The following is a 26277-nucleotide window of genomic DNA, read 5'->3' as shown; positions in this document are numbered from 1 at the left end:
TTTCCTCTTTTTTTCCGTTTCTCTTGTGTTATTTAATCTGTGGACGGCTGTTGGATCTCTGCACGGTGTGGTATCCACATTTGGCGTCTTGTAGACCTGCTTTACTTTCCTCGAGCAACATTTTGGGTTACGCAATCGGATCCAGCTTGCTGTCCTGACCTTCCCGGTCATTCGTGGCATCACTCATCGTTCCCAGCTGGCGGGTAGCGGCCACCGACCTCTTTGGTCTCTTACACGTGTTCTGGTGTTATGTTGACAACAATTACTTTGGCTCTGGCATGGGGAAGGTTTTCTTTGTGCATACGCTCCGTTTATGCGGAATCATCAGGGGACGGAAAGGTTAAAAAAAAAAAACAGAGTCGATTGAGGTTGGAGACGACCTTGGCCCTCCCCCCCCCCCCCCCCCTTCAGCTTGCTCGGCGTTGGTCTATCTCTTGCTCAGGCTTTTGGGCTTCGATCTATTGTGCTCTATTCTCTCTCCGATCCAGTTATGTTTATGGATCATCCGACCTATTTCTTCTCACCCTACGTTCGATTCTTTCGATCTTTAATTTCGTCTTTTTTGCAAGCGTGGCACTGGGCAGTACCATTGATCATTATCTCATAGTATCATAGTTTTTCTTCTTGTTTTATCAGGCTTGCGCTCGCCACGTCTTTTTGTGTGTCCGCGTTCTGGAAATCGATGCACTGGCATGTCTCAACCAGTTTTTTTTTTTTTTTTTTTTTTTTTTTTAATTCATCTCTTACTGATCCGTCTAATTGCAGCATATGCATGGCTTGCTGTTTTCTGCCTCTTGTTGTTATCCGGCATTTGAAACTGCGCATCCCAAACTTTTCTCTACCTCTATATTACGTACACGCTCTCTTACTCCATAAGTGCCATTGCTGGTATTATCTCTGGTTGGATCGTATGCAAATTCAAATGATTTCTGTTGAGCTCTTTCCTACTCGTATTGTACTGAGGATGCATCATCGTTTTCCTGTTCACAGTCTCATCAGATGTCTATTCCAAGTGAGACGCCAAACCTCGGAGAACGCACATATAATGAGATACAAAAAAACGAAACTTATACGCCGTTACTTGAGCTAGTTAGCTAGGGAATTAGATTTCCTAACCTTTGCAGTGGTTACTCTTTCTTTTCTCTTCGCTGATCGATCTTCGCATTGTGGCTATGAGGTATTCATTTGCTTCTGATATATATTGGGAACACGGCAGGACAGGGGTGGGCCTAGGAGAGGGTAGAAGTATTATATGTATATTCTTCTCTCTCTCTCTCATAATGTTGTTGGATGCTCAGCTCAGGTACATGAACAGGGCAGTCTTTCAATAAGGACCTTTGTTTCTATCAGATATTGAGTCTATATTTAGTTCTTCACTCATTTCAAGTTCATGTACTCCATATATCTATACATAGTCTGCCCCAACCCAGCTCCAAACTATAGCATAGTATACCTCCCAAAATTCTTCTTAGGGCTGTAGGTAATCAGATCAAATCAGAATTTCGTCCAGGAAGAGCGACTCTGCCCTATCAAGTTTATTTATAGTTAAGACTTGTCAGAAGTACATTGGAATGTTTAGGGTTTAGCTGCTCAGGTGACTAGACCGTCGTGTCAACAATCGTACACTAACGGCTGACGGAGAGAGAGAGAGAGAGAGAGAGAGAGAGAGAGGGGAAAGGGAGAGGGAGAGGACAGGAGGCTCTCTTCCCAGACATCTATTTAATCATTCCCCCAACATGACGCGTCAATGATGGCGTCACCTTCGACAACCCATCTTTCTCCGCCATTCTCCCCTCCCGACAAAGCGAGCCCAGCAGCACATGGCGGAGAAACACCCTCCTCAGTCGAGGCTGCGACCAAGTCGGGCGCAAACACCAGCACCACCACCACCACCACCACCAGCACGACAAAAGTCTCCACAGAAACGCTGAGATCGCTCCCGACCATCTCACGCGTCCCAGGGCACCACCACGTCTTCCTGGTCGAAGACGACGTCGCGACCTTCGTCAAGATGGATCTGGACGTTTCCCGCCTGAACCGAATCCACCGGTACCTCTGGATGGCCGGGCGGCCGCTGAACGCCCGCCCCCTGCAGCGCCAGAAGATGATGGGCCTGGACGTCGTGCTAACCGAGCAAGCCGACCTGCACCTGCTGAAATTCTCCAACAAGCTCCTGCTGAAGCCGCTGCCGGAGTACATCCTGGCGCACGACTTCTGGGCGACATACCTGTGCGGGTCGCGCGAGCTGCACGCCTGCGCTTGCGGCCTGCTCCTCTCCTACGTGTGGCTGGTTTGCTCGCCGCTCGACCTGAAAATGGCGCACCAGCTGGACCTCCTCCCGGGCTCCGTCTCGTGGCCCGCGTGGAAGACGCTCGTCGCCGATTTCGCCCGCCACGTCGACCTCAACGCCCTCGACCAGGTCAACCGGCGCTACCATTTCGGTGAGCTGCGCCTCGGCCGCGTCAACTCCATCTATCGCGTGCGCTTCTTCTTCTCGCATTTCGTCCGCGGCTATCTCTACGGCTATAATCGCTACGTGGTCTTCTTCCAGCGCAACTTCGCCTGGATCCTCGTGGTCTTTGTCTATTTCTCGCTCGTGCTGTCTGCCATGCAGGTCGGCACCGCCCTGGATCCCCTGAGTACCAGCGTGCTGTTTCAGCGGGCCTCGTATGGGTTTGTGGTCTTTTCGATCTTCATCGTGGCCTTCTTTCTCGCCTTGCTTGCCGCCCTGTATAGTTCCATCTTCTTCTTTAATATGGTTGCTGCGATCAGGCACGCCAACCGGAAGAGCTTTGAACGAGATCAGTTGGCCCGCATTCGGAAAGAACGGGGTACTAAAGATGCCTGAGTGTGGGACCTGGAGCTGGGGGGGGGGGGGGGTTTGATAGAAAAAGGGGAAATCCCTTTCTAGGGCATCATCATGCATGGCTTTTTCCTTTTCCATGCTACTACTACTGTTGCTGCTGGGAATCGCTCGCCCCCCTTGGGGCAAATGGAAGTCGAAAGGTTACGAGTTTGCACCCACACTTCTGGTCCCCTGTTTCAAGGACTTGATGGCTCTTGCTATAGCTGGTGCTCAAGTAGTAACGAGAAACGTCAAGAAGAAAAACAGCTCGTCAGCCAGGACCAGCCTTGCAATTTTGATGGACTGTCTGTTTATTTGGAGTTGTGTCATATAGCTTAATCTCCACAAGATCCATTACGACGCCCATACCCTGGTGCAGTGAATCATATACTCATTACATGTCTATGCTGATCAGTAGAATCGAACTTAACTAAATGAATGACGCCGTAAGGTTGTAGGAAAAGAAAAAAAAAAAAATTAGACCAAGAACCGGAAACCACGCGAGGCCTCGCCTGGCACCCCAGCAGCGATTCCCTCGCTACAGTCGAGCTTCTTGTTGAGGCGGACGAGCATGATGCGGAGGACAGTGGCGGATATAATAGCCACGAATGCAGTGACGCAGTTCACAGACATGGCCGTAACTGATTTTCATTAGCAAAAAGGCCACATTAGAAAAAGAAAAGGAAACAGGAAAGCATTACCAAATCGTGGGGCATCGCTGTTAGGATACATGTAACTAGCATAAATACTGCTAGCGTTACTGACGCAGTTGATGCCTGCCAAAGCAGCAGCACGTTTAGATGCAGGACGAGGCAGAGTGTTCGAAATCCAGCCCAGAGCAACGACATAACTAGTGTACAAGGACGGGACCATCAGCATCATCGAGACGTAGCGCGGAGCGGTGCTAGTCGTGGTAGCCGCGATGATGAAAGCGGCCACGGAAATATATAAAGGAAGGGTAATGTGGAAGTACCGCTCCCCGGTACGGTCAGCGTGCCAGGCATTAGCAAAGGCACAGATGACTGCCAACACGTAGGGAGGAGCAGTGAGGAGGAGGGTCTCGATGTTTCCGTAGTTCAGGGTTTCCACGACGGTCGGGAAGAAGTTCGTTACGGACGCAGAAGAAACAATGCATAGAATGAGGAGCATCTATATTGCTGAGTAGCTGTTTGAAAGGGTCAAGACTAGAGTGGCTTACCAGAACCCAGGTCTTGATATCAGTGAAGGCAAGCTGTGCGCCGTGCATGAAGGACTGCTGTTCGCTATCAACCCAGTCATCTTCACCGATATCCTCCTCCAGACGCCAAACCGCCAGCTCTTTCTCCTCCTCCGAGAGCCATCCAGTGGTACGAGGGAAGTTGGGCAGGATGAAGATAGCACCGACGGCAACAACAATAGTGATAGCGCCCTCAATAATGAACAACCAGCGCCTAAATGGAAAGCGTCAGCCAGTTCGTCTTTCTCTCCCGGAAATTTTCGATATATACCAAGCTCGGAGGCCCCCCTTGTGGTCCATGTTACCAGTAATACCTGCAGCGATCAAGCCAGAAAAGGCTCCCGAGATTAAAGATCCCGAGTAAAGGGCAGCAGTGCGGAATCCAAGCTCCTTTCTAGTGTACCAGGCACTCAGGAAGTAAAGGCACCCAGGCTGGGGGAAAACAGCTGTTAGTATCCATTCATGTTTTCATTGGTGAAAAAAAAAGAAACGTGAACTTACAAAGTAGGCAGCCTCAACAAAACCAAGAAAGAATCGAATGACAACAAGGCTAGCATAGCTTTGGGCAGCAGTTGTGCAAGTAGAAATAACGCCCCAAAGCATCATAGCACAGGGAAGGTAGATAGCCGGCTTTCCGAACTTGTTCAGCATCAAGTTGGAGGGAACTAGTATTATGGTTAGAAAGAATTAGGGTATGTGAAGGGGTTAAGCTCCTCACTTTGCATCAAAAGATAACCGACAAACAGGATACTGACGCAGGTTTGGTACTGCACACCTTCTAATTTCAGGTCCGTTTCCAGCCCAGCCAGTCGAGCAGCAGCCTAGAAAGATAATAAGCATAAGATATATCAACACGAGGTATGGAATGAGGTATCCCTTACAATGTTGTTCCGGTCCAGATAGTTGAGAATGTACATGATGATGATCATGGGAAGAAGTCGGATGTCAATCTTGCGGACGAGAGCCTTCTCTGCCATTGCACGCTCCTCTGGAGAAAGGCTTGCCACATATGGGGGTGCTACATTGCGAGGGTTTGGCTTGGTGAAATCTGTAACCTCTTGAACGCTCTCAATGTTGTCAATATGGCCTTTGTTGAGGTCCCCTTCGGGGTCCTGAGAGTTTCGGGGGGACATAGTTTTGTGAGATGGATGAGAGAACGGGGAGGGGAGATTGAGGAGGAATAGAAGGCAAGGGTGGCCGGGGAAAGAAGAGTATAAAAAACGGTACCACGGTCATAGCGGTCCGTAGATTTGAGGTCAGGGAGCTTTTTGTGGGAAACTCTGGGAACAAGGAGGCGATGGCGCATGGAACACCAACCGTAAGACTTTCCCGATGTATGAATCCTTGCCAGAGGAATGAGACGTAGGAGCAGTAATTTCTGGGGGAACGGGGACGGGAACGGGAATATTGGATAGTAAGACGGAGAGAAGTCCCCCAATAGCAGAGTCGGCAGCGGGGACACCGGGGTAAGGAGGGGAAAAGATGGAGGGCTGGAGCCAGCAGTTGGCAAATGGAAGTAAGCAGGATCAATAGAATGAAGCCAGTGGTGGATTCGACGGGGATGAATGTGGGGGAAGGTGGAGGGATGATGAATGGCGTGGGGGTTTGCAAAGACAAGGGAACGAGATGGGTGGGAAGAAGAAGATGATGAAGATGAAGATCAAAATGAAATCAAGAAAGTCCCGTGATGATGGACAGGGAGAGTGTTGACTCCTCCTCACTTTGATTTATCTTCTTCCCTCATTGATTCCATTCCATTCCATCACCAAGACTAAGAATCACAGAATCACAAGCTTCCCAAGCAATAACTTCCTCCAAGCCAATGTCGTCGAGTCTATTCCAGGCCGAAGAAACCTGGAAACCTTTCCTTGCGCCTGTGCTAAGTTTTCAACCCCCTCCCCAGGATGATCCCTTCCTGAACTCTGCAAGCTAACATTCCTTCCACTAAAAGGTATCGAAAGAGGATAATCCATCCTGCAGTCCCAAGGCTCCATGTGGCGAATATCGCCGGGATGGCTTCGGGTAGAATGCGTGATATCCAATCCCTCAGGATCCAGAACAGACCTGCAGAGTATCGTGACCCCCGTGCAGGATCCCCAACTCCTCCTTGCTGACAATTGTCCGGGAACTTGAGGGAAATCCGCTTTCCCCTAGCTGGTAGTGTCTCGGGGGTAGTCCGAGCTGTTTCTTAGTTTTGTGGAGCACTGAATGACACTTTAGGGTTTGTTTTCAGATCCCTACCAGGTTCTGGTAGGTGGTGTATAGATGATGATACTACCTAGGTATGGTACCTATCAAGTATCAACTGACAGCTACCAGGGCTAGTTATGATTGGCTTATGAATAGCTGTACCTATCAATTTGAGAAGTAGTTACTTCTCACCTTTCCGTGCCATCCAGATCAGATCTTCTTCAACACCAGAATTTCGAAACGAGGTAATAATGAATGCCCATAATCCCAACAACTAAGCAAACTTCAACCGTTGCTCTGTCCATCCAGGCCTCAACCCATCCGCATTCAGAGACCCCGCCACGTCCAACGAACTTTCAACCACATAATTCACACGCCAGTCCAGATCCAGGCTCGCTCCGGCCTCCGTCTGTGCCCACACCGCCACGCCGATGGTATTGTCCCCCCTGTAGTCTAGAATTCCCGGAGGAACGGGATAAATCACCTGGTTCCCGATGTAGGGGTTAAACCGGCCGTACTGGTATCCGTTTACGAAGAGTTGGGCGCGGAATGCATTAGATGCACTTGCGCTCGCGTTCGTGGCGGTTGAGAAAACGAAGGAGATGGATACATCTAGTCCTGTAGGGATGGACAGCGATGGAAGAACAGTTCGGAAGAACTTCACTGTTGCTCCTGTAAACGAAATGGACGAAGAAGACGAGGAGGAGGAGGAGGCAGAGGACGCCTGGGCCCACTTGCTATCGTCGAATCCGGGGAGATGCCACCCCATGCGCTCGGCATAGAGACCGTCTTCATTATATGCGCTGCGAACTGGGTCGAGGTTCGATTCGCCGCCTGCAGCGCCGGCAACGCGCCAGGCGGTAAACTCCGGGGTTCCTGAGGTATTCGAGGTAGGGAGGAGTCGAGCCTCGAGGATTCCGCGGGGATTGAGAACGCCGGTTGTTTCATCATGTCCTGTGTCATCATGGATGATTAGGAGGATGTTTGTGTCGTTGGTGCTCAGGGATCCGTTGGGGAAGGTTAGGGTGCCGTTTGCTTGGTTCATGGATGCGGAGCCAAGGTAAGAGCCTAGAAAGTGGCCATTCAGGTAGGCAGACCAGCCGCTTAGGGGTTGCTGGTGGTTAGAGGTTTTTACATGACTAAAGAGTGAGTTCTCAGACTCACAATGCGTTGCCGCCTTGGACGTTAAGATACACGCCAGAGGCTGTGCCGTTGAAGTATCCACGCCAGAGACGGATACCGTTGTGGAAGCCTATATTGAGTTCAGTGGTGTTTAAAGAATAGTATAGATGTGCGCGCCGCACCGTATTCGTCTGCGTAAAGGACCGGGAGTGTAGCGGGCTTGTTGGGGTTTAGGGTTGTCGTGTGGTTTGCCTCTGTGCTTGGTTACTTTCCGTTTCTGGTGGGAAATTTGGAGCTGGTTAGACTTACCAACCCAAGCTGGACCAGCATCATCGTAGGAAGGGAAACGCTCTGGAAGGCTGTCGGCGGTTTTCCATCCGGTGATAGTCGGTAGTTTAATGGATGGGGGAGCGGCAAGGTGGATTTTGAGACTGCCGTACGGAGTCTCAGAAGCCTTCACTTTCCTCCCATTCCATGTTACTTTCTTAACTGTTCGAGGAGCGAAAACCTCCAGGGTAGTATCATCTTTAGAGTCCCCGCGGAGAGTTAAAGTGGACCTTGATACCCTGGCGGAACGAACGAGGTAGGGACCACTGACAAGTACTGTTTGCTCGTTAGTACAGTAAAATCATACCATGCAGAGAAAACCCTAGCTTACCACTTTCGGTCTCAGGGACCAGAGGGTCTTCCGTTAGTGCAGGGGCCCAAAATTCATACGCCGCAGTTCTATCAAGGAGAATCACTCGTAGACCGTTGTCTAGCTGCAAGACACTTATGCCCTTGGCTTGAGTGAACCCAACAGTCAAGGCTCCCTTGTCATGGAAAAATTCCACAGAACATCCGGAGCAGGTACTGGACTTCGCTGATTTCGCGCCTTTGATGGAGAATTCTCCCGACTCGCCCGTGGGCAACCAGAGGACCAGGATTGGCTTCTGATCGAATACCGCATACGTCAGTACTTCTGCCGTAGAATACAAAAGGGTTTCAGATCCAAATTTAAAGTCAGTCACGATGATCTTAGATTGGTGCCCATTGAGTCTGATTGTACCCCCGTGCCTTGGAATCGTGAAGGCCCCCTCGGAGGTATCAACGTGCAGTTTGAACGACTCGTCTGTGCCAAGGGTAGTGTCGTTGTGAATTGTGACATAAAACGCAGCATTAGTCTCAGGATTTCTCAATTCGTTCGCACTGATGGCCGTGTTGGTTGTATACTGTGTTCCATATCCGATACGATTGGTCATTGTCAAGTCCCTTGCGCATCGTGTAAACAACGCCAGTAACTTGGTCTCGTGGTACTTGGAGCCGATCGACCGATCCTCGGAGATAGGAGCCGAGTAGTCATAGCTGCTTGCAGTGACAGGAGCCGCGATTCCACCCCAGTTTGTACCGCCGTACATCATGTAAAGACTCATTGCGGTCACGCGTTGAGCGATATTCCACCTATAAAACATATTGGCAAAGTCGGCGCCGGTATCCTGTGTGCAGCCTCCTTCAGGGCCACTCCAAGGGTTGTAAGATCCGCCTTGGAATTCAGGCATGAAAGACGGCGTTGTGGGTTGCACACTCTGGAAGTAATCATAGTACTGCATCACCTTGTAAGGAACATAGTCCCCGTTTGTGTCTGTGCACTCACTGACATCGCAGCTCCAGCACTAACACAGTTAGTGGCATCGAGAGTCGAACCCCTTTAAGAAAAAAAAAAAAAACTTACAGAAGGATACGAGTCCAGTCCAACAACATCGAGATTCCCTCCAGCATTCGACCAGTCGCTTCCCCAAGACTTACTGTTCATATTGGGGTCGTTTCCTGACAATGGTAGATTGATCCCTTTATCTCGTGCGGTAGATTTGAGCAGTTCCATGTAAGCGATTGCAGTCTCGTTTGGAACTCGCTCGCTCGGGTCTCCAATCCATTGCTCTCCGTACTCATTCTCAATCTGGTAAACGAATGCATTGTGGCCATCCGTGATCTGATACTTGCTCGTTATCTCAGACATCATAGAGAAGTATGGGGTCCACGCAGCAGTATACCGTGGGTCATCGTCTCGCGTCGGGCCGTATGCCCCAGTCGTAAGCCAAAGCGGAAAGCCACCAGCACTGGACTCTGCATTAACGTAAGGGCCAGGACGTACTATAATGTACATCCCAAGCTCTTTCGCAAGATCGAAGATAGGCGTGATATCGTGAGCACCAGTAGAAAAGTCGACTGTGTGATTATTTGGTGCATGATAAGCCCAGCTAGAATAAAAGGCAAACCCCGTAAACCCGATGGCTTTAATCTTCTCCAAAATATCCCTCCAGAGACCCGGCACTGGGATACGCCAGTAATGAAATTCTCCGGAGAAGATGAAAATCCGCTGGCCGTGGACGTAGAAACTGTAATGGTCCCATTGCACCACTTTATTCAGTCCATTGTCGTGGACGGGCCAATCCGATCCGCTGCTGTTCTGAGCAGCTGTGAGAGCTTGTAAGCTCCCCAGCGCACAAACAAGCAATTGGAAGATACGGGCCATTTTCGGGCCGTGGTGTCAGCCTACAATGGTAAGCGACCGATTGTGGACAATATGATTTCTCCATCAAGGGTCTTGAGGACCGAATTTATGTCTGGCCGCCCTTGCAGAGGAAGCTGGGAGCATGCTGGCATAACGAACCAAAGCGCTTCTTCCAAATCCGGGTTCAACATCCCCACAGCCTAGACTCTAGAGCACAACATAAGAAGATCGTCAGCTCCAAATGCCGCATGGAATATTGGCAATGGACGACTGTCATTCCGCGGTGGTCTGTAGTAGATGGAATCGATCGTGCATGTGGGGAAGATGAGATGAGGATTTTCCTCCATTCACCAGGCAGACCTGGGGGCATTTTTCCGCCGACTGGCATCAGAGCAGGGATCAGAAAACGAAAGCTATTTGAATCGGGAGATTATCCGATGGAGGAAGAGGGGCACAGCGGTCTTGCTGGAAGTAGCTCACAGTGTGCATCTACAGTTCCCACTCAGTCAGTACAATCCAACTGGGTTCGCTTGTTCGTAATTATATACCTCATTTTGTTCTGACCGACTTATCAAGTCTGGTTTATCATAGGTTGACGGATGGTCGGAACTCTGCTTGTGATTGTATAGCCTGAAATGAAGAAAGATAATTTTGGCAGCGTTATTCAGGGGGATTGACTAGTTCGGAGTTTAAAATACGGAGCTTTTCTCTGCGGAAGAATTCTGGGGAATGGAATGGCGCACTTGATCCATAACGTATGGAGTAGTAAGATCCTGTTTACTCGGAGGTACTTATGGATAGGATAAGAATTCGGCATAGAACATTACCCTTCTTTTGAAAGAATTTCTTCTTCATTCATTACTCGAGGGAAGACCAGTCCGGTGAAAAATAAGTAAAAGAAAAAAAAAGAGAGAAAAAAAAAAATCCTTTTTATTGTCATGCAATTTAATGGTCGTATCCCAAATGCTAAAAACCCAGGCCCATTGGACACCAAAGGTGCATTAGAACCCCCACCAAGTCAGAAAAAGCCCAGATTTATAACCAAATACCCCGTAATCCAATAACCAGAACAAGACAACCAAATAATACACATTAAAGCAGCAATTGTGGCTGTGGCAAGGCCCCTGCACATCGGCAAGGACGCGATGGATTGGGGGGAGAGCACCCAACTCAACCCCCGAAGGGGACTTCCAATGCATTTTTGAATCAATCCGACGCTCAGAAGAGCATCGCATTGAGAAGAAATATTGGAACGGCTGTCGTTGGGGATTAAGCCGGTAATAATATGTGTTTGAAACCCTTGCTAGTCCAAACCCGTAATTTCTTTTTCTTTTCTCCAAATGCTCGCAAGACTACAAGCAGCTTTCCGACATCATAGGAATAGACTAGCCAAGGAAAATGTTTAGGCTGTGCTGCCTAGAACTCCAAAGGGGTTTGAGGTTTGGACCCCAGACTGCTTGGTTGGAACAGTGGAGAAATTGTGTTCAGATTGTAGGTCACTCTGAGCGGCACGGGTTCGGATAGGGGAGTTCTCTGCAACCACCTGTTGGGCGCCCTGAGCGCGGCTGGTCTGGGCTTGGGAAACAGCCTCGTCCTCGGTGGTCTCGCTTGCCTCGCCGCTCATTTCGACGGCCTTTTGGATCTCACGACTCACCTCCTTCAAAGCATCCAAACCGGCCTTCTCGGCGGCGTTCATGTGAGTCGGCTGAGAAGGCTCCTTACGGTACAGGTAGGAGCGGACGAAGAAGCGGGCAAAGAGATAAGTCAGAGGCAGGAGATAGGCAACGTTGAGCCAGATAGCGAACCCCTGGCCAGTAGTATCCATGCATGTAATCATGGGACCGACATGGACCTCCTGGGGAACAGCAGCGTTACCCTCACCCTGTCCCACATTTTCTGCGATCCCCTCCGCACCCGCTGCACGGAAAGCGACCTGCTTGATCCATGCGAGTCCAGAGGCGCTAGCAACGGCTGTGGCGCCGGTAGTAGCAGTAACGGTCGCAGACATAGACTGGCCAGCCGGAAGGGTATAGCTAACAAACAGGTAGGAGGCTGCCATTGATGATCCAATAACAAACTGGGTGATTTGCATGGTAGTCAAAGTGCGCTTCACAACGGTGGGAACACGAATGCGGAAGGCAGTGATGGTGTAGTAAGTGTACTAGATGGTCCGTTAGCTGAAATTAGGTAATAAATTTCAAGGTAGTGCGGGTCATACCATAAGCGCATGAATTCCGGAGTTAACCAGGGAAAAGATCCAGATTGGTGGTGCCACGAAACGAATACCAGCCCACATGCACATCATGGCGCCCGCGTGGTGGTAGGTCTGTAAGGTGGAGCTCTTCTTGCCCTTAGCCAGAATGATGGCGGTATCTAACACCTCGTAAAACTTGGAGAGGTAGAAAATCCATCCCAGGTATGCCAGTCCCTGGTTCCACATACGGCCAACATCAGTAGGGTCTGGCACACCTCCCTCAGCCAGCTTGAGCTCCGGATTCTGCATGGTCCATTGGTTCATGGTCGAATTGTAAGTTGCGGCGTTTCCGTAACCCCGAGGACCATTGCACTTGCACAGGGAATCCACCACACCCACTAGGCCGCTGGGATCATTCCAATCAGGCCAAGAGTTGCGAAACGCCCGGACCATGCCTGCAAAAGTCCACATCGAGTAGACAGCCAGGAAAACATTGTGAAGAATGACGAAGAGTTTGAACAGCTTGGTTTGGCTAAAGGCGTAGGGCTTGTATCCACGACTCTTGTTCACGCGGTTGAGGAGGACAACAGTGGCGGCATAAACACTAGCAATCGTAACAGGGACGCGCACATCGAGCAGCTCGTTGTAGAGAGCTGGAGGGATGTTGAATGGCTGATACCATGTGGGCTCCACAAGCTGGGGAGCGGACAGGGTTGTCGGGAGCTCATCGGGAGGGAATTTAAGCAAGGAAGCTGGGGGTAGGCCAACTCGAACAATTGCCGGGCCTGACCCTGTATTTAGGGTGAGGTCGTACATGGTAGTGCTGAAGGAGAATACTCTGGAGAATTTTCTGATTAGCCACGAACTATAGTAGAAGATTGAAATTTTCTGTCACACCAAAGGGAAAAGAAAAGTAAAGCAAGTACCTTGCCGATGATATAGAGAGATACGAGACACGCGAGTTAAGAAAAATCCTGTGGGCAACAAAGCAAGAACTCCAACAATGCAGTCGCGCCCTGCGCACAATGGAGGAGATGGGAATGATATGAGGATGAATTGAACTGAGCAGAAAAGAAAATACGGCTTCAAGATTTTCCAGAAGAATTACAGAGAATGATAGAAATTCTCATTGATCTGATTGCATGACCAAATAAGAGGCGGATTCTGATGCTAAGTGGATCCGCGATGTGTTTTGTTGGGAAGATACAATGGCCAGACCTCGGCCCAACAACTCGAAGTGCACAAAGATATCCCAGGGCCCGTGACTGGGGGGGGTTTGTCTACCATTCACAGCAGCGATTTGGGGGCAAGGGAACCTTAGCCCTGACTCGTCATTGATCATGTTCGACATCGATTCGACGGGTTTGTCCCCGGCTACCTCCTAGTAAGTACTTGTGAAGGGAGTCCAATCCGGCTTTGGCGGCGGGATTTGAATCCTCACTGCTCCATCAGAACTTAACTCAGAATTAAATGGGGGTAACTCTCACGCAAGGGACTGCCGCTTTAAGTTGGTCAATCATGACGCGTAGTTGGGATTTGTTCTCATGGTTAGCTATTTATTACATAGGACTCTTGAAGCTTTGCCCATTGCCTGGGGAAAAAATGTCCGCGCGGTCACGTGTACATCCGGAAATGTCGGATTTACGGGTTTATCCGGTAGGGATTCTCAGCCTTATCCGTATGACTAAGCAGTGCCAGTCCCCAACGTCATCAGTACCTAGTTGATTACGTAAGTTATACAAAGAGGAATCAACCCAACCACTTAGTTTCGGTTTCGGTCTTTTTGCTAGTAGTCTATTGACATATGAATTACATCCAAAAAGACCCAACAAACATATGGGATTTAGGGGATCGATTTATCAGAAAGCCTGTATAGCACTGATGATAAATCATGCATCATGCTGAATTAAAGGGATTAAGCATTGAGGCTGACGCTGAGCAAGTAATGCAATATTACTAACTTACCTGTACTACGTACTTCAAGTTAGTACTACTAGTAGTACTCCGTAGATAACTTACAATGTATTCACTGTTCGCCAAATAAGATCGTAGAGCTATTCCATGCATGCGCTACCTACTAGGGAGGATATTCGCTTGTGACCCCCGCATATCAATACTACATTGTAAAACACGCAGAGTTGCAGACATCTCGGGCGAAGCTATAATACTAGGCGGAAAGAGAAAGAGGGAGAGAGAGAGAGAGAGGGGAGGTGTATATAAATGGAAAAATAACGACCTGAGGACATTTGACTCCCTGTCCTCTTCTGAAGATGAATTTAGCACATATACTACTAGAGGAATACTGTAGTATTAACCGATCACCAACACCCCTGAAGAAGCATGGGTACAAATTCCAACGCCCCCTTGCAGACGGGGCAGTGGTCGGTGGCTTCCTGGGCCAGGGATGCGGAGATTATCAGGCATACGGGACTCCTCGTTTATTTCAGGGGACCAGGCTGCGGTATGCACTTGGGGTTCATACGAGATATGAGAATGGGAAAGCTTCATAGAGAGTGTATGGATTTAGGGCTAGGGGTGGTTGGTAGATTTCTCTCCTCCTTTTGTCTGTCTTTTTGTTCTGGGATGGGGAACGCTAACCAATGCGATGAACGATGCGCAGTTTGAACCTCGGGCCAATGCTGCGGGGCAAGGTAGTTGTGGATATCCGTGAAATTTTTGAGAAGAATGTAAACCAGTTGTGATACTTAGTAGCTACCTAGTGATACATGCGAAACGACCCAAGCCTTACTCCTGCATAAATTCCGAACAGATCAATTATAGAGATCAAGACCCGCTCAGCGGGGTTTGGTGTTAAGGGGAAGTGGAGGTGGTGCTGGAGAAGCAGCTCCAGTTGGCGCTGACCGTAGCTCGGCTTTCTTCTGAGGCGGCGGTGGGGGAGGTGCCTTTCTCCGAGCCAAAGCTTCTGTATCAGTGCTAGAGGTCGAGGAACGACTCAGATTGGGATGTGGAGGGACTGGTGGAGCCGCATTGGTAGTATTTTCTGAGTTACTATCAAAAGCCTTACTGACACGCTGCGTGATCCCATATTTCTGATCTAGTCCATTAAGCTTCTGCTTCCCGGACTCGATTTTGTCACTGTGCTGCGAGCGGAAGTCGTTGAACGCGGACCTGGCGCTGGAAACGTTGGACGCAGAGATAGGTGACGACTGGTTTCCCCGTGGCGGCGGGGGAGGAACTGGCGGAGAGGGGGAGGAGTTGGTTCTCAGCTGCGAGAAGCGGCTTTGCAGCTCATTCACCGGGGCCTGGCCAACTAAACCTGCTGTCGATGGCGAAGCTGTAGGTGCAGACCGGTTGTTGCTCCCAATCCCGAGCGCAGGAACAGATACACCAGCCTGGGAGAGTCGCAATGTAGCATCTTGGTTTAAGTGCCCTTCTAAGGGTTGGGATTGTTCTGCCGCAGGTACATGGGGAGAGTATGCAGGAGGCGGGGTAGGTGGGTGCGAAGATGGCGTTGCTGTCCGGGGGGGAACTCGAGGCGGAACAGCCGGTCTGGGCCTGGGGCTCACAACAGTCGTAGAGTCGTCGGGAGTAGCTGTCCGTCGAACCGGAGGTGGTGGGAGACGGCTTGGGTCGAAGCCTGTTCGGTTCGTACGATACGGCACAGGGGGCCGCGGCTTCTCAGCCGCCTTTCCCTCGTCCCATCTTGCCGCTTCCTCTGCTCCCTGCTGCTCTACATTCTGGCGACTGGCCTGTTCCTGGGATAAGGGAGTACCGAATCCGCTGCGATCCGGGGTAGTTTCGTTTGGGAGAGCCCCCGCACCATGGTATTTGATGTGTTTGGGTGGCGGGCCAAAGGATGCTGGGTCCTTGAGTGACGAGAGTGGCCGGGATACATGATTCTCCCTATCGGTATCATTATCCTTTCCTTTTCCTACCCATCCCGCCTATATTTCGCAGAATATCAGTCCAAGCACACAGAGATCAGCATAGGCCCGACGAAGAACTCACCACTTGATTGATTCCTTTGAAGTCGTTTCGCCAACTCTCTTTCTTTCCATCACGACCCTTGGGATGCCAGCCCTCTTTCATAACCCCTTTAAGCCCACTCATTATTTCTATCGCGGAAATCAGGGGGGGAATACCAGAGTCTTATGCGCGAGACTCGGTTTGGGGGAGATCAGGACAAGTCGTTAGTCAGCGACGAGATGTCATCATCTCCTGTCTAAAAGGGTTTAGTCTGTAAATGGTTATCTCCAATCTCCGTCTGATCACATGCTTATTTTCTTTTTCCTATTTGGGAATCTCTTCTCTTAGGACCGTGCCTTGACACAAATCAGCGAACAATGTCCAAGAATAGCTCATCTTCAGAGGCTGCAACACCCTGGTAAACTAGTAATGGGTTTATCCTTACTGAGGCATTTTGGATGATTGTATTGTATGTGAAACGATCCTTCATGAGCAAACTCAATTGGCACCTACTAATTGGCACCTACGAAAACTGACACTCATACAATGAACAAGGCACTTATAATAGCAACAACAGAGTTGCATCGAGCACTAAACAGGAATATAGAAAGGCGAAATTAAAAGATGTTGCGCATACTCCCAATGGAGTCCACCGGAAACACGTTATGTTGGACGATACTCTAAGATCAGATCCAAATTTAATCGTGGCAGTGTCAATTGGAACCATTCAACAACCTTCACAGAACCTGTTGAGATAAAAATTATCCAAGGCTCACTTGGCTCTAAGAATGAACCTGACTTAGTACGTGATGTATTGAACAGGGTCCAGTTTCAATGGATTGTTCCCCCAAGTGTTATGACGGCAACGCTACCCAGGCAAGCACCTCTACATAACACAGGATTCGTTTGGGGCTGATTCGATGTATGAAGTGTGGCCATGAGCGATGATCCTATTTCTATGGAGTCTTGTGCTGGCTCTGAGATAAGCTGTTTTGTGGTTACCCTGTTTGGGGTTCTTGCATCGTAGCTTGCATCAGTTCCCATTCTAAAGATTGGCTGGCCTTCGACAAGGTGAGCTATACTCTCGCAACCCTGATAAATAACAAGGAATGATGCAACCCTTTAGTATTCTCAATTCATAGGGAAAATCCTTCATGCCACAGGATGGTTCATGTAAGGTGCATCTTCTTTTGTTTGGTCTGAAACATGGCAAGCAGCACGTCAGATAGGCCGTATAAAGTGATCAGGCCATGATATCTATTCATAACCCGAAGCTGCATGTACAGGCAGTGCTTGCTATTCAGAGAGCTGGGTCTGTATCTCCCACAAAAGATCTATGTTTACGGCCGTACCAACTATAGGAGAACCGGTAGTTCACAAAACTGAAGAACATGGGCTCTGGATGGACTCATGCCTATTCTATTGCTACCGAAGCATTTCCAAGACTCCAACACGAACGGTCTCTGTTCTATATTGGCACTTTTGGTGTGTTAGACGCGGACGAATACATTTACCAGGTGCGAGACAGCTGTTACTGAAGTAAGGTCGCCCGTGCAGGGAGAACGCGATGTTATGTTGGTTTAGTACCGTGGTCATTTACCTTTTTCGATACCTTCGGCCGATTTCCTAGAGAGCTTACCTCTTTTCGGTTGCATTACGTTGCCTGTTGGCGTAAATCTAGAAGAAGCTCGGGAAGTTGGGAAGGATTGCGTGTTTTCCCTGAGGGTTTGCGATAGGTAAGAACGTATACTATTGAGGTGAGATGTTATATTATTTATGGAGAAGAGAAAATCTCCAAGTTGGTACTATGTAGGTTTGAGATATCCCCATTGCCGAGTGCGCTTTAAATAGATTCAAGTTTTGCCGAAGAGATCGACCACAATATCCTTGTCAATCATCCAAAAAACCCAACACCCTGAAGAGGTAATCCCCTGTTGAAGTTCTATGAACCGTCTTCTCTATTTCATGATGAAGATAAATGCTATTTATTGAGCAAAACGGAATGGCCCCCAAACAGAGATAATGCGAAAGGCCGCGCAAGTGCAAGGCTGAGAACCCGCCGGAGACCTCCTCCACCCTAAAAAAACATACCCAATTCCTGCGGTGGGCGACACGTTATATTCGTGTCGATCCACAGGGTGCACAGCCTCGTTGAGGATGGGTTGAAACAAAGAGAATTCCTCAAGAGCCTCTGCGAATACGCACATCATTTGTTTCATCCAGACGTGGGCGGCTACTGATGCAGCAGAGGCCAAGGAAGTTTAGCACCACGGAATAAAGAACGAGAAGCAAGAAAAAGAAAGAAAGAGAGAAGAAAAAGACTCTTACCGCCAGTTTATCTTACATAGCTCTCATTTCTGATTCGAAATGACCCCTCCTGCTCACCATCTGGCGCTTCGTGTTCAGTCTTTGTGGTGGTGCTGATTGGCAGTCGTAACCTACTGGTTACTCTTTAACTGTGAGTACGTACTGTGTACTGCTCAGATGGGAGAGAGCTGCGCCATGTCAGCTTTTCCTTTTCTTGAACTCCCACTTACTTCTTCTTCTTCTTCTTCTTCCCCTTCTCTTCCTACCCGCAATCTCTCCCTTCCCGCCTCACCTTTCCAAAGCAGTCTCTTCTACTCTCGTGCTGGCGCGGGTCCCAAGTAGCTTTGGATAAGCCTGCATACGAAGGAGATCGCTCTGTGTGACATAATTACATGCCTTCTTCCCACTTGAGAAAGCATAGTCAGTCGAAATACCCTTAAATCCTTGGTTTGCCTCGAAGTTGTGGGGGCTGAAGGTATGCAGCTTACTGAGTCCAACATAGATCTATACCCGGCTTAATCTATGGGACTTTGTATAGTTCTTGCGATCTTCACAACAACGTTTATACCTAACGCTTAACCCCGCCTCAACTATGATGGAAAGACTTAATGACCCGTGGAGCCTCATATCCACACCTAAAATGTCTTCCGACAAGAGCAGAAAAGAAGAAGAGAGGGGTTTCCCATACAGTTCTGCTAATACACCGTCCGACGAAGAGGATGGCTCTGCAGCAAGCAGCAGCAGCAACAACAACAACAACAACAACAACAACAACAACAACAACGAGAGCCAGGTCTCTACAACCACTACTTACAGTGAGATTGGCAACAGCATAGACCCAAACATGCCAACAACAGTGACAATGTCAACCACAACAGAATCACTCTCACTTTCTACTCACGCAACCGCAACCACCACCAGCGGAGTAGTAGAAGGAGGAGGTAGCGGGCTCAGCAACACCACCAAGATTGCAATCGCAGTCCCTGTCGCCGTAGTCGGGGCAGCCATCATCGTGGCGCTGCTCTTTTTCTTCATTCGCAGACGCCGACGACAACGCCAGCTCCAATCCCAGCCTGGAATTCCAACGCCGCCTCCCAACATGGCCGTGGCGACCTCTGATCTCCCCCCGCCATATTCCCAAGCACAGAAGAACCACCCGACAACCCAGAATCTGTCTCGTCCCTTCGACCCCATTCCCCCAATCCCCACACCAACCATCATCCCCCGTCGTCCCGTGCCGCGGAGAGATTCCACCGACCAGCAAGATCCATCGACGCTATCGCCTGCACATGCTGCTCCGGCTCCGGCTGCGGCTCCGGCTCTGGCTCCTGCAGTGGTGGTTCGAGATCATCGTGACACCCTGGAATGGAGAACCTCAGAGGAGCTCGGGAGCCGTCCGCGCTCGCCATTCGAGCATCCGCTGGACGATGCGGCGTCTATTGTTTCGTGTCTAAGTGATCGTGAGGATCCGATACATGTTCGCGGCCTAGAAGATGATTTGTCGTCTGTTTCGTCGTTTGAAGATGATGATGATAGGAGACAGCCTGGGCTTCTTCGCTAAATGTCCTGCGAATTATATTTCCATGTATATACCCTTGAATGGATCAATAATGATATGTTTACTGCTACTGTATATACTAGTGTTTTCAAGGATACTCTAGTTTACCCTACAGAATGAAAAAAAAAAAAATTTTGGGAAATGATCTTGAACTTTTTTGCGGGGGGGTGGGGGGCTTTGAAAATATAATAATATACGCAAAGGTATAATAAATAATCCCAATGGATGGGATTTTAAATATACACATAAGGCTTGGCTTTGAGGGCAAGACATGGGAGGACGAGCGTGGTTACCGTCCACCCCCGAAATCAGGCTTATACGCCTTAACCTTTCCTCTCATCAATTCTCTTAGGGCCATAGTAGCATATTGGCTCGAGCCGAGCTGGAACTTCAGGATTACAGCAAGCTTATCGCCGCCTTCCTCAGATCCCACTTGCTGCTCCTGCTGCTGCTCTTCGTTTGAAGTCTTACTCCTGAGAGCTTCCAAGTCTGTTTGCACAAACTGCTCATCGTCTCTCGAATAAACCTTCACCGAGACAGAGTAATCTGGGCCCATCCGACTCAATAACTTCCGATAGCTCCCGCTAAGACTGGCGTCTTTCCATTTCCGACGCATATTGAACGGGTCTAGACCTCCGCCTCGGGGGCTACCCATAAAGTTCTTGTAGAACTCTGTCATTTTGTTGGCGGGGTAAAGCACGTCAAAGCCCGGGAGGGGCAGCACAATATCGAAAATCGTGTATTTACCGCTGGAGGCTTCTTCAGCCGTCAGAGCTCGCGCGCGCGTAAATGTGTCTTCTGCGGTGTATGCGCTGTCTCCTTCCGCGGGGACGACGATGACTTCGCCATCTGCGTCAACGGCGCCAGGCGCGACAGGCGCTGGGCCATTGCTATTGTTGTTGGCCTCGCTGCCGTCCTTGTCGCGGTGTTCGTGGATGAGGACAAGATCGCCCTCCACAACGCGGTCGCCGTATAATCGCCAGCGTTCGCCAGCGGCCAGGTTCCAGACTAACGACTGGTAAGCATGGACGTACATCAACCGCAGGTTTCGGGGGATGGTTTGCAGCGCTCCAAGGTAGTCGTTCTTAGTGCGTCCTAGGTGTCGGATTATGTTTGTTTCTGCCGAAAACTTGCGAGGCATTTTCTCGAGGACCTCGCCAACGCGGCCTGTGGTTTGGAAGTTGTGAATGGCTTCTGCGCGCGCCTTGTCATCGGAGCTGATTTGGAGTGTGGAGGCGTCGCCTTCTTGTGCGGCTGCGAGGATATGTGGGCTGTAGTCGAGGATTGCGTCACAGGCACCTTTGAAATCGTCTTGGAGGATCTTCACGCCAATCGTGTCCGTGCGGGTTGCAAAACTACCGAAGCGCTGGAGACCGTAGTAGTTGAAGTAACCACGTTGATAGAGGTTTTTGAGTGCTGAGCTGACGAGCTCTGTGCCCCTCGTTTCTGCGGTTTGGCGATCCTGGAGGTCAATGCCGGGGATGTCGCATTCACGAAGGGTAATGACGAACTCGTTTCCGGAGAGATCACCAAGCTCAAGACCGTACGGGCGGTACTCAAAGTCTCCGACAACTGCGTTACGCAGGGACTGGTTGAGCTTTGCGAGTCGATCCGCGTGAAGGCGGAGTGCGCAAGCCCGTTGAACAGTCACTCCACGGCGGTCTTTTGTGCCAGCAAACTGGAAACTCTTTGGGTTCATCTTTAGTTGGCGTGCGATGAAGGTTATGACCTCCATGGTATCCTTATTTTCCTTGTAGACAGTAAAATGCAAGTACGGTCCTCCCAGTTCATCCCAGTCAACACGCACCCGTTCGCGTCCATTGCCGCGTCCACTGGGCGGGTTACGTTTATGGCGGTTTGTAGCGGCAGAGATAACCATAGTCCCATCACTTTCTGTTGAAGATTCTAGCTGCGAATTGAAGATACGGCGGACTGCCTGGTGAATCTTGATGCGCTCATCACGATCATTTACCACCACAGTACTCAATTTCGGTAGTTCACTAGGTCTGGCTTTCGGGTTCGCATGGGCACGTTGATAAAGGGATATTATTTTGGGAGTGGATTGCGGGCCAAAAAAGGACTCTAGAGTCGTTTTGTCCTCCTCCGAAACCTGGATCTCTGTGGCAGCAGCGGGCGTTTTCTTCTCCGTGGAGGTCTCAGGCTGCGGCACCGGTTCAGGTTCCTTTTTCTCCTCCACTGACTTCTCTATGGGTTTTTCGGCAGGCTTTTCGCTCTTTCCCTTGTCCGACGACGCGGGACTTTCCAAATGCAAGACTTTTCCCGAGGGTAGGATCTCATTGACTAGAAAATCTGTATACCTGGGAACTCCCGCTTTATTAGCTTATACTCCTTTAATCTCTCTTGGGAATAATTACCGTTTCTTCAATATCCCTACAAACCCTTCATTGCCAGCGCTAACAAACTCGGTAATTCCAACTTCAAGCTCCCTCAAGATCTGCTCATCGGCTTCAGCCTGCGGCGGCAAAGCTCCGACTGACGCAGGGAGTACAGCTTCTTCCGTGCTAGTAACATCCTCAGTCTTGAGTCGTTTTCGCGGCGACTCAATTAGATCGGCGATATCCATAGCGACAGAGAGTAGGAACAATACACTGTCGCTGTTGAATGGAGTTCAAGCTCTAAGCTCATCAATGATCGTCCAGAAAATGCGGAGCTCCAGAATGTCCAGAAAAAAGTTGGTAGGGTTAGCCCTATTTCCTCATTGGGAAGCATAGACCCTCAACGGACTTTAGTCCTTTGTATTCTATCCTGAGTGTAGGATAGTTAATCTACCTCTACGGAGTACAGGTACTCTATATAATTAGGCTCTTGAACACTGTGTGAATTATGCTACCACATACAGGGACATTTCCCAGAAAATTGTACACAAATTTGGCTATAGAATATAGCCAAACAATGAAAAATGTGTGATCATATTATACATGGTAGTGTAAATATCTAACCTTGGACTTCTCCTTCTAGTAACTTCGAAGAGAGAACTCCTTCTTTAGTGGGCTCTCTCCCTCCCCCATTCGTAACCGTAGTTGAAGAAGACCCCGTTGACCACATGCCTGCAACTGTTTCAACAGCCCTTTCGACCACCACTCGCACTCTATCCCTCAGCACAGCGTTGGCGCACTCAACCTCAAGATCTTCCAGCCATATCCTTGCGATGTGCTTATCAACCTTGATCTCAATACCAGGGACTGGAATACCTTGAGCTTGCAGGCGAGCCAGTTCGGCCGCTTCAAGCTTCGCAGTCGCTGCTTCATCTTGGGCGTCCTTGCCGTCTTTTGAAGGGGTTTGCTCTAGGGTGTCGGTCTCACTCTTTGCGGAGCCATTCGTAAGACTTTTCGGGAGCAATCGTGGGCGTTCAATAGGAGCGATATCGGATCCGAATTGCGCTTCAAGCATCATGAGAAGACGAGCGAAGCGCTCCTCTGCATCTTGTTGACTATGTGGATTGGCAAGCTCTAGGCCACCGTCATGGTGGTGATGACAGTGCTTTAACTTGGCAGATTCTATGATTATATCACTCAGCACACTATATGAGCCAATTGAGATTGAGGAACTGGGGCCAACATACGCTTCACAGAGGCAGGACTGCTCTCAACAGTAAGAAGAACTGCCATAACTGCATCTGCCACACCATCATTCATCATATTGCCTTCCCACTGAAGCTCTACCTCTCGGGTACGAGGGTGGTATCGAATGATAACACAGCCCATAATCAGGTATGCTTGCGACTCTTCCATGGGGATCTCCTCATCCGCATGTTCATCTTTCAGTTGTTGCTTATCTCCGTTAGGCTCTGATGAGGTGTCTTCTGAGAGTTCCTTTTTGACTTTGCTTTCCTGAGAATTGCCAATTTCTTCAATAGCGCCAAATGTACCTTCAAGGGCCCATTTAATCAAGTCCATGCTTGCTGAACTTAAGGTGATATGCTGTTTACATGTGATAGTCGTGGTAGCTAGGCCAGCATACTCGCGCAGGTCATCAGGAGCCATTAGTGAGAGATCGAATCCGTTTTGAACCAAAACACCAGCCATGAGAGAGCCGTCATCTTCGTCGAGAGGTGCTTCCATTTGCGCCAACCTACCAACAACTTTGGCAATCTTGTCTTTCTTGAAAGGAATACGGACTTCTTCACAATTAGCTGGAGTGTAGACTTTGACCTTAACGGTCTTATCGACGTTCAGACTGAGTAGCTTTGATTTGAGTCGCATCATTTGATGTTTCTCTCCATGAACGAGGATCTGCCAAAAATCAGTGTGGGACAATAAAGCAGAAAGAGATTAAGTACATACCACAACAGGTGCTGCAACTTCCTCAATAAAGGTTCGGTTCTCAACACCATCCACGTGAGCTGCGAAGGAGATCTCGTCCACAGTACATCGTCGGGGAATCATAATCTTTTGCTCCTCGTCATTGGCTCCCATACGGCTACGGCCGATTCCGGTGGTTGTTCTTGACATTACCGCAGGAATTTGATCAGGTTCGTTCAGCAGCTGTTTCGCCATTGTGCCCTCGACACTGTAACCTGTCATAACAACGCCATTGCGTTCGTTTGGAGCCCACCTTTCAAGCAGCTCCCTACTTGTTCCTGTCTGCAACATGCCAGGCGACGCAAGCATAACACAGCCTCCAACATCGTCAAAGCGTTCGAGGCTGCGTAGACTTCGAACAAACCTGAAATCCCAGGGTCCCACGCTGACACTTTTGTCGCCGCTAGCTTCTGCTTCTGCCATCCGCTGACGGAACAATCTTTTAATATTATCGTTCATCGCTCCAATGTACGTTTGATAAACAACCATGCATCTTCGAGCCGTATTTCCTATATAGTAAATCGGCACCTTTTGTAACTCAGGGTGCGTTTCCCAATACTCATCAAGAATGAGGAGCAGCTCCTGAGCTCGACCGAGGGCAAATACAGGCATCAAGACTCGCCCTCCACGGTTCAACACACCAGTTATTGACTTCATCAGAGCCGCTTCACGTTCCAGTCGAGGGGGATTAGAGGAAATTCCAAACGTAGACTCAGTGATCAGGACATCTATTTTTATTCCTCGAGGTACCTCAGCAGGAATCAAATGTCGGTCCTCCTCACGAGAATAGTCCCCGGTGAAGAGAATGTTCAATCCAGCTATGGAAACCAAAAACATAGCTGCGCCAAGAACGTGGCCGGCGGGGAAAGGGGTAATGCGGATGCTGTTGATAGTGTGTGTTGTATTGAAATCGATGGTTTCGATTAACGGAAGTGTGGATAAGTGGTCATGTTCAGTATATAATGTGGTACGTTGGTCCGACGATGAGGCTGTATTGTTGACGCGCACATTATCTTGGATCAGCCACTTGTAAATGGCCTTCGTCGCATGTGTCATAAACACGCGACCCTTAAAATTAGTCTTGCTGAGCACATAAGGGAGCGCAGAGGAGTGGTCGACGTGAAAACTAAGTCCGAGAAGAGAAGCTATCAGCCAACTGTAGATCGAGGGGGGCCCATAAAAGAGTCCGTAACGCAGCAATAGTACAAAAATACAAAGATTGTCCACGAAATACAAAGTAACATGTATTGCATTGCGTTTCTGGTATACATGAGTAGGAAATTAAGGCCCGGTTTGCCAAAAATGGTATACCACTAAGGCAAACGAGTGGCTTAGTTGTGCCGTCGCATGCAAGGTGTGGATATACCCTTTGGCGCCCCGGGAATGGAAATGGCAGGCAGGAAGCAGGCAGGTATCTCACATACTGGCTGATCAAGAGGATATCCACCGTACTCAAGTCAAATTCATCAAAAAAGGGGAGCGCAGAGAATCCCTCCTTGGCCGGATGCATACCAGCATCAAGCTATAAACAAATCTAAATCAGCGGATATTACAGCGCACGCAGAAAGAGTACATACCATAACCGTCTTCCCTTTATACTGAATAATATGGCATGACCGTCCGACCTCATTCCCGCCTCCCAAACAGTAAAAAGCCAGCTCATCTGAGGGGTCGACAAGCTCCTCGACGGCGGCATTCAGCGCCGAAGCCTTTCGCTTTGTCGCCATGGTCTAACGCGTATGAAGGTTTCAGGAGTGGGCGTGAAAGGGGTATTGTCAAAATCCAACAATTGAACAATACAAGTAAGACTGTTGGGAAAGAATATCAGATGAAAAAGCGCCAACTTGAGACAGCTCCTCCACAAATGTGTGTCGTGTGCAATGGGTGACCGATCTCAATGAGCGCAAAGTCCGCGCGCCATGGCAATGACCAGGACTCTTGGTGTGGCTGAACGAACAGGCTTTATGTGTAGGAACCTTCAATTCGGTATATCCCGAGGAATTCTCACATTCAAATAACCTCACTTGTTTTTTTGGCACATCCCCGTCCTGATGAGTTTCCGTGAAGACAAGAAGCGCTTGGAAGAGGGAAGTACTTACCTAATC

The 26277-nt window shown here is 49.3% G+C and overlaps 10 protein-coding genes across 10 annotated transcripts; 4 read left to right on the top strand and 6 right to left on the bottom strand.

Annotated features, from left to right (window-relative positions):
- Nucleotides 1-114: 114 nt before the first annotated feature.
- P175DRAFT_0146622 (uncharacterized protein) lies at nt 115-901 on the top strand. Its single transcript, XM_040892432.1, has 2 exons — nt 115-690; nt 766-901. The coding sequence occupies exon 1, from the start codon at nt 250-252 to the stop codon at nt 613-615; it is 366 nt and encodes a 121-aa protein (XP_040754204.1). The 5' UTR covers nt 115-249; the 3' UTR covers nt 616-690; nt 766-901.
- Nucleotides 902-1671: 770 nt separating this feature from the next.
- On the top strand, nt 1672-2868 carry P175DRAFT_0499352 (uncharacterized protein). The gene has a single exon (XM_040896719.1). The coding sequence runs from the start codon at nt 1748-1750 to the stop codon at nt 2846-2848; it is 1101 nt and encodes a 366-aa protein (XP_040754203.1). The 5' UTR covers nt 1672-1747; the 3' UTR covers nt 2849-2868.
- An 8-nt stretch (nt 2869-2876) lies between these two features.
- P175DRAFT_0499351 (uncharacterized protein) lies at nt 2877-3262 on the top strand. The gene has a single exon (XM_040896718.1). It carries the CDS (start codon nt 2925-2927, stop codon nt 3177-3179), a length of 255 nt encoding a protein of 84 aa, XP_040754202.1. The 5' UTR covers nt 2877-2924; the 3' UTR covers nt 3180-3262.
- On the bottom strand, nt 2877-5194 carry P175DRAFT_0542825 (putative MFS transporter; the record flags this gene model as incomplete). Its single annotated transcript, XM_040900365.1, has 7 exons — nt 2877-3486; nt 3547-3994; nt 4044-4275; nt 4333-4493; nt 4563-4726; nt 4837-4882; nt 4943-5194. The coding sequence occupies 7 exons, from the start codon at nt 5192-5194 to the stop codon at nt 3323-3325; spliced, it is 1467 nt and encodes a 488-aa protein (XP_040754201.1). The 3' UTR covers nt 2877-3322.
- A 1331-nt stretch (nt 5195-6525) lies between these two features.
- Nucleotides 6526-9885, bottom strand: P175DRAFT_0529889 (glycoside hydrolase family 35 protein; the record flags this gene model as incomplete). Its single annotated transcript, XM_040899734.1, has 6 exons — nt 6526-7354; nt 7416-7503; nt 7556-7627; nt 7683-7976; nt 8032-9025; nt 9085-9885. The coding sequence occupies 6 exons, from the start codon at nt 9883-9885 to the stop codon at nt 6526-6528; spliced, it is 3078 nt and encodes a 1025-aa protein (XP_040754200.1).
- Nucleotides 9886-11266: 1381 nt separating this feature from the next.
- P175DRAFT_0431826 (uncharacterized protein) lies at nt 11267-12874 on the bottom strand (the record flags this gene model as incomplete). The annotated part of the gene is made up of 2 exons (XM_040893510.1): nt 11267-12025; nt 12083-12874. 2 exons carry the CDS (start codon nt 12872-12874, stop codon nt 11267-11269), a joined length of 1551 nt encoding a protein of 516 aa, XP_040754199.1.
- A 1701-nt stretch (nt 12875-14575) lies between these two features.
- P175DRAFT_0499347 (uncharacterized protein) lies at nt 14576-16136 on the bottom strand. Its single transcript, XM_040896717.1, has 2 exons — nt 16028-16136; nt 14576-15963 (listed from the first exon to the last, which is right to left on the bottom strand). Exons 1-2 carry the CDS (start codon nt 16127-16129, stop codon nt 14854-14856), a joined length of 1212 nt encoding a protein of 403 aa, XP_040754198.1. The 5' UTR covers nt 16130-16136; the 3' UTR covers nt 14576-14853.
- Nucleotides 16137-18628: 2492 nt separating this feature from the next.
- Nucleotides 18629-19986, top strand: P175DRAFT_0499346 (uncharacterized protein). Its single transcript, XM_040896716.1, has one exon. The coding sequence runs from the start codon at nt 18933-18935 to the stop codon at nt 19851-19853; it is 921 nt and encodes a 306-aa protein (XP_040754197.1). The 5' UTR covers nt 18629-18932; the 3' UTR covers nt 19854-19986.
- A 7-nt stretch (nt 19987-19993) lies between these two features.
- On the bottom strand, nt 19994-22488 carry P175DRAFT_0453757 (pseudouridine synthase PUS7). Its single transcript, XM_040894552.1, has 2 exons — nt 22226-22488; nt 19994-22168 (listed from the first exon to the last, which is right to left on the bottom strand). The coding sequence occupies exons 1-2, from the start codon at nt 22432-22434 to the stop codon at nt 20140-20142; spliced, it is 2238 nt and encodes a 745-aa protein (XP_040754196.1). The 5' UTR covers nt 22435-22488; the 3' UTR covers nt 19994-20139.
- A 366-nt stretch (nt 22489-22854) lies between these two features.
- ysh1 (cleavage polyadenylation factor subunit YSH1) lies at nt 22855-26220 on the bottom strand (the record flags this gene model as incomplete). Its single annotated transcript, XM_040900635.1, has 6 exons — nt 25750-26220; nt 25597-25694; nt 24155-25298; nt 23434-24103; nt 22987-23368; nt 22855-22918 (listed from the first exon to the last, which is right to left on the bottom strand). Exons 1-6 carry the CDS (start codon nt 25897-25899, stop codon nt 22855-22857), a joined length of 2508 nt encoding a protein of 835 aa, XP_040754195.1. The 5' UTR covers nt 25900-26220.
- Between the last annotated feature and the right edge of the window lie 57 nt (nt 26221-26277).

This window comes from Aspergillus ochraceoroseus (assembly GCF_002846915.1).
Source record: "Aspergillus ochraceoroseus IBT 24754 chromosome Unknown P175scaffold_2, whole genome shotgun sequence".
Classification (NCBI taxonomy): domain Eukaryota; kingdom Fungi; phylum Ascomycota; class Eurotiomycetes; order Eurotiales; family Aspergillaceae; genus Aspergillus; species Aspergillus ochraceoroseus.
Note: the sequence above shows the minus strand (reverse complement) of the source record. Positions and strands in the feature narration are given on the sequence as shown.

Bases quoted from the DNA above. Each gene is read 5' to 3' on its own strand.
- P175DRAFT_0146622 (XM_040892432.1), top strand. From the start codon at position 250: ATGTTGACAACAATTACTTTGGCTCTGGCATGGGGAAGGTTTTCTTTG.
- P175DRAFT_0499352 (XM_040896719.1), top strand. From the start codon at position 1,748: ATGATGGCGTCACCTTCGACAACCCATCTTTCTCCGCCATTCTCCCCT.
- P175DRAFT_0499351 (XM_040896718.1), top strand. From the start codon at position 2,925: ATGGCTTTTTCCTTTTCCATGCTACTACTACTGTTGCTGCTGGGAATC.
- P175DRAFT_0499347 (XM_040896717.1), bottom strand. From the start codon at position 16,129: ATGAGTGGGCTTAAAGGGGTTATGAAAGAGGGCTGGCATCCCAAGGGT. The intron at 15,964-16,027 runs GTGAGTTCTTCG...TGCGAAATATAG, and splicing joins TCAAAGGAATCAATCAAGTG to GCGGGATGGGTAGGAAAAGG.
- P175DRAFT_0499346 (XM_040896716.1), top strand. From the start codon at position 18,933: ATGTCTTCCGACAAGAGCAGAAAAGAAGAAGAGAGGGGTTTCCCATAC.
- P175DRAFT_0453757 (XM_040894552.1), bottom strand. From the start codon at position 22,434: ATGGATATCGCCGATCTAATTGAGTCGCCGCGAAAACGACTCAAGACT. The intron at 22,169-22,225 runs GTAATTATTCCC...GGGAGTTCCCAG, and splicing joins GTAGGGATATTGAAGAAACG to GTATACAGATTTTCTAGTCA.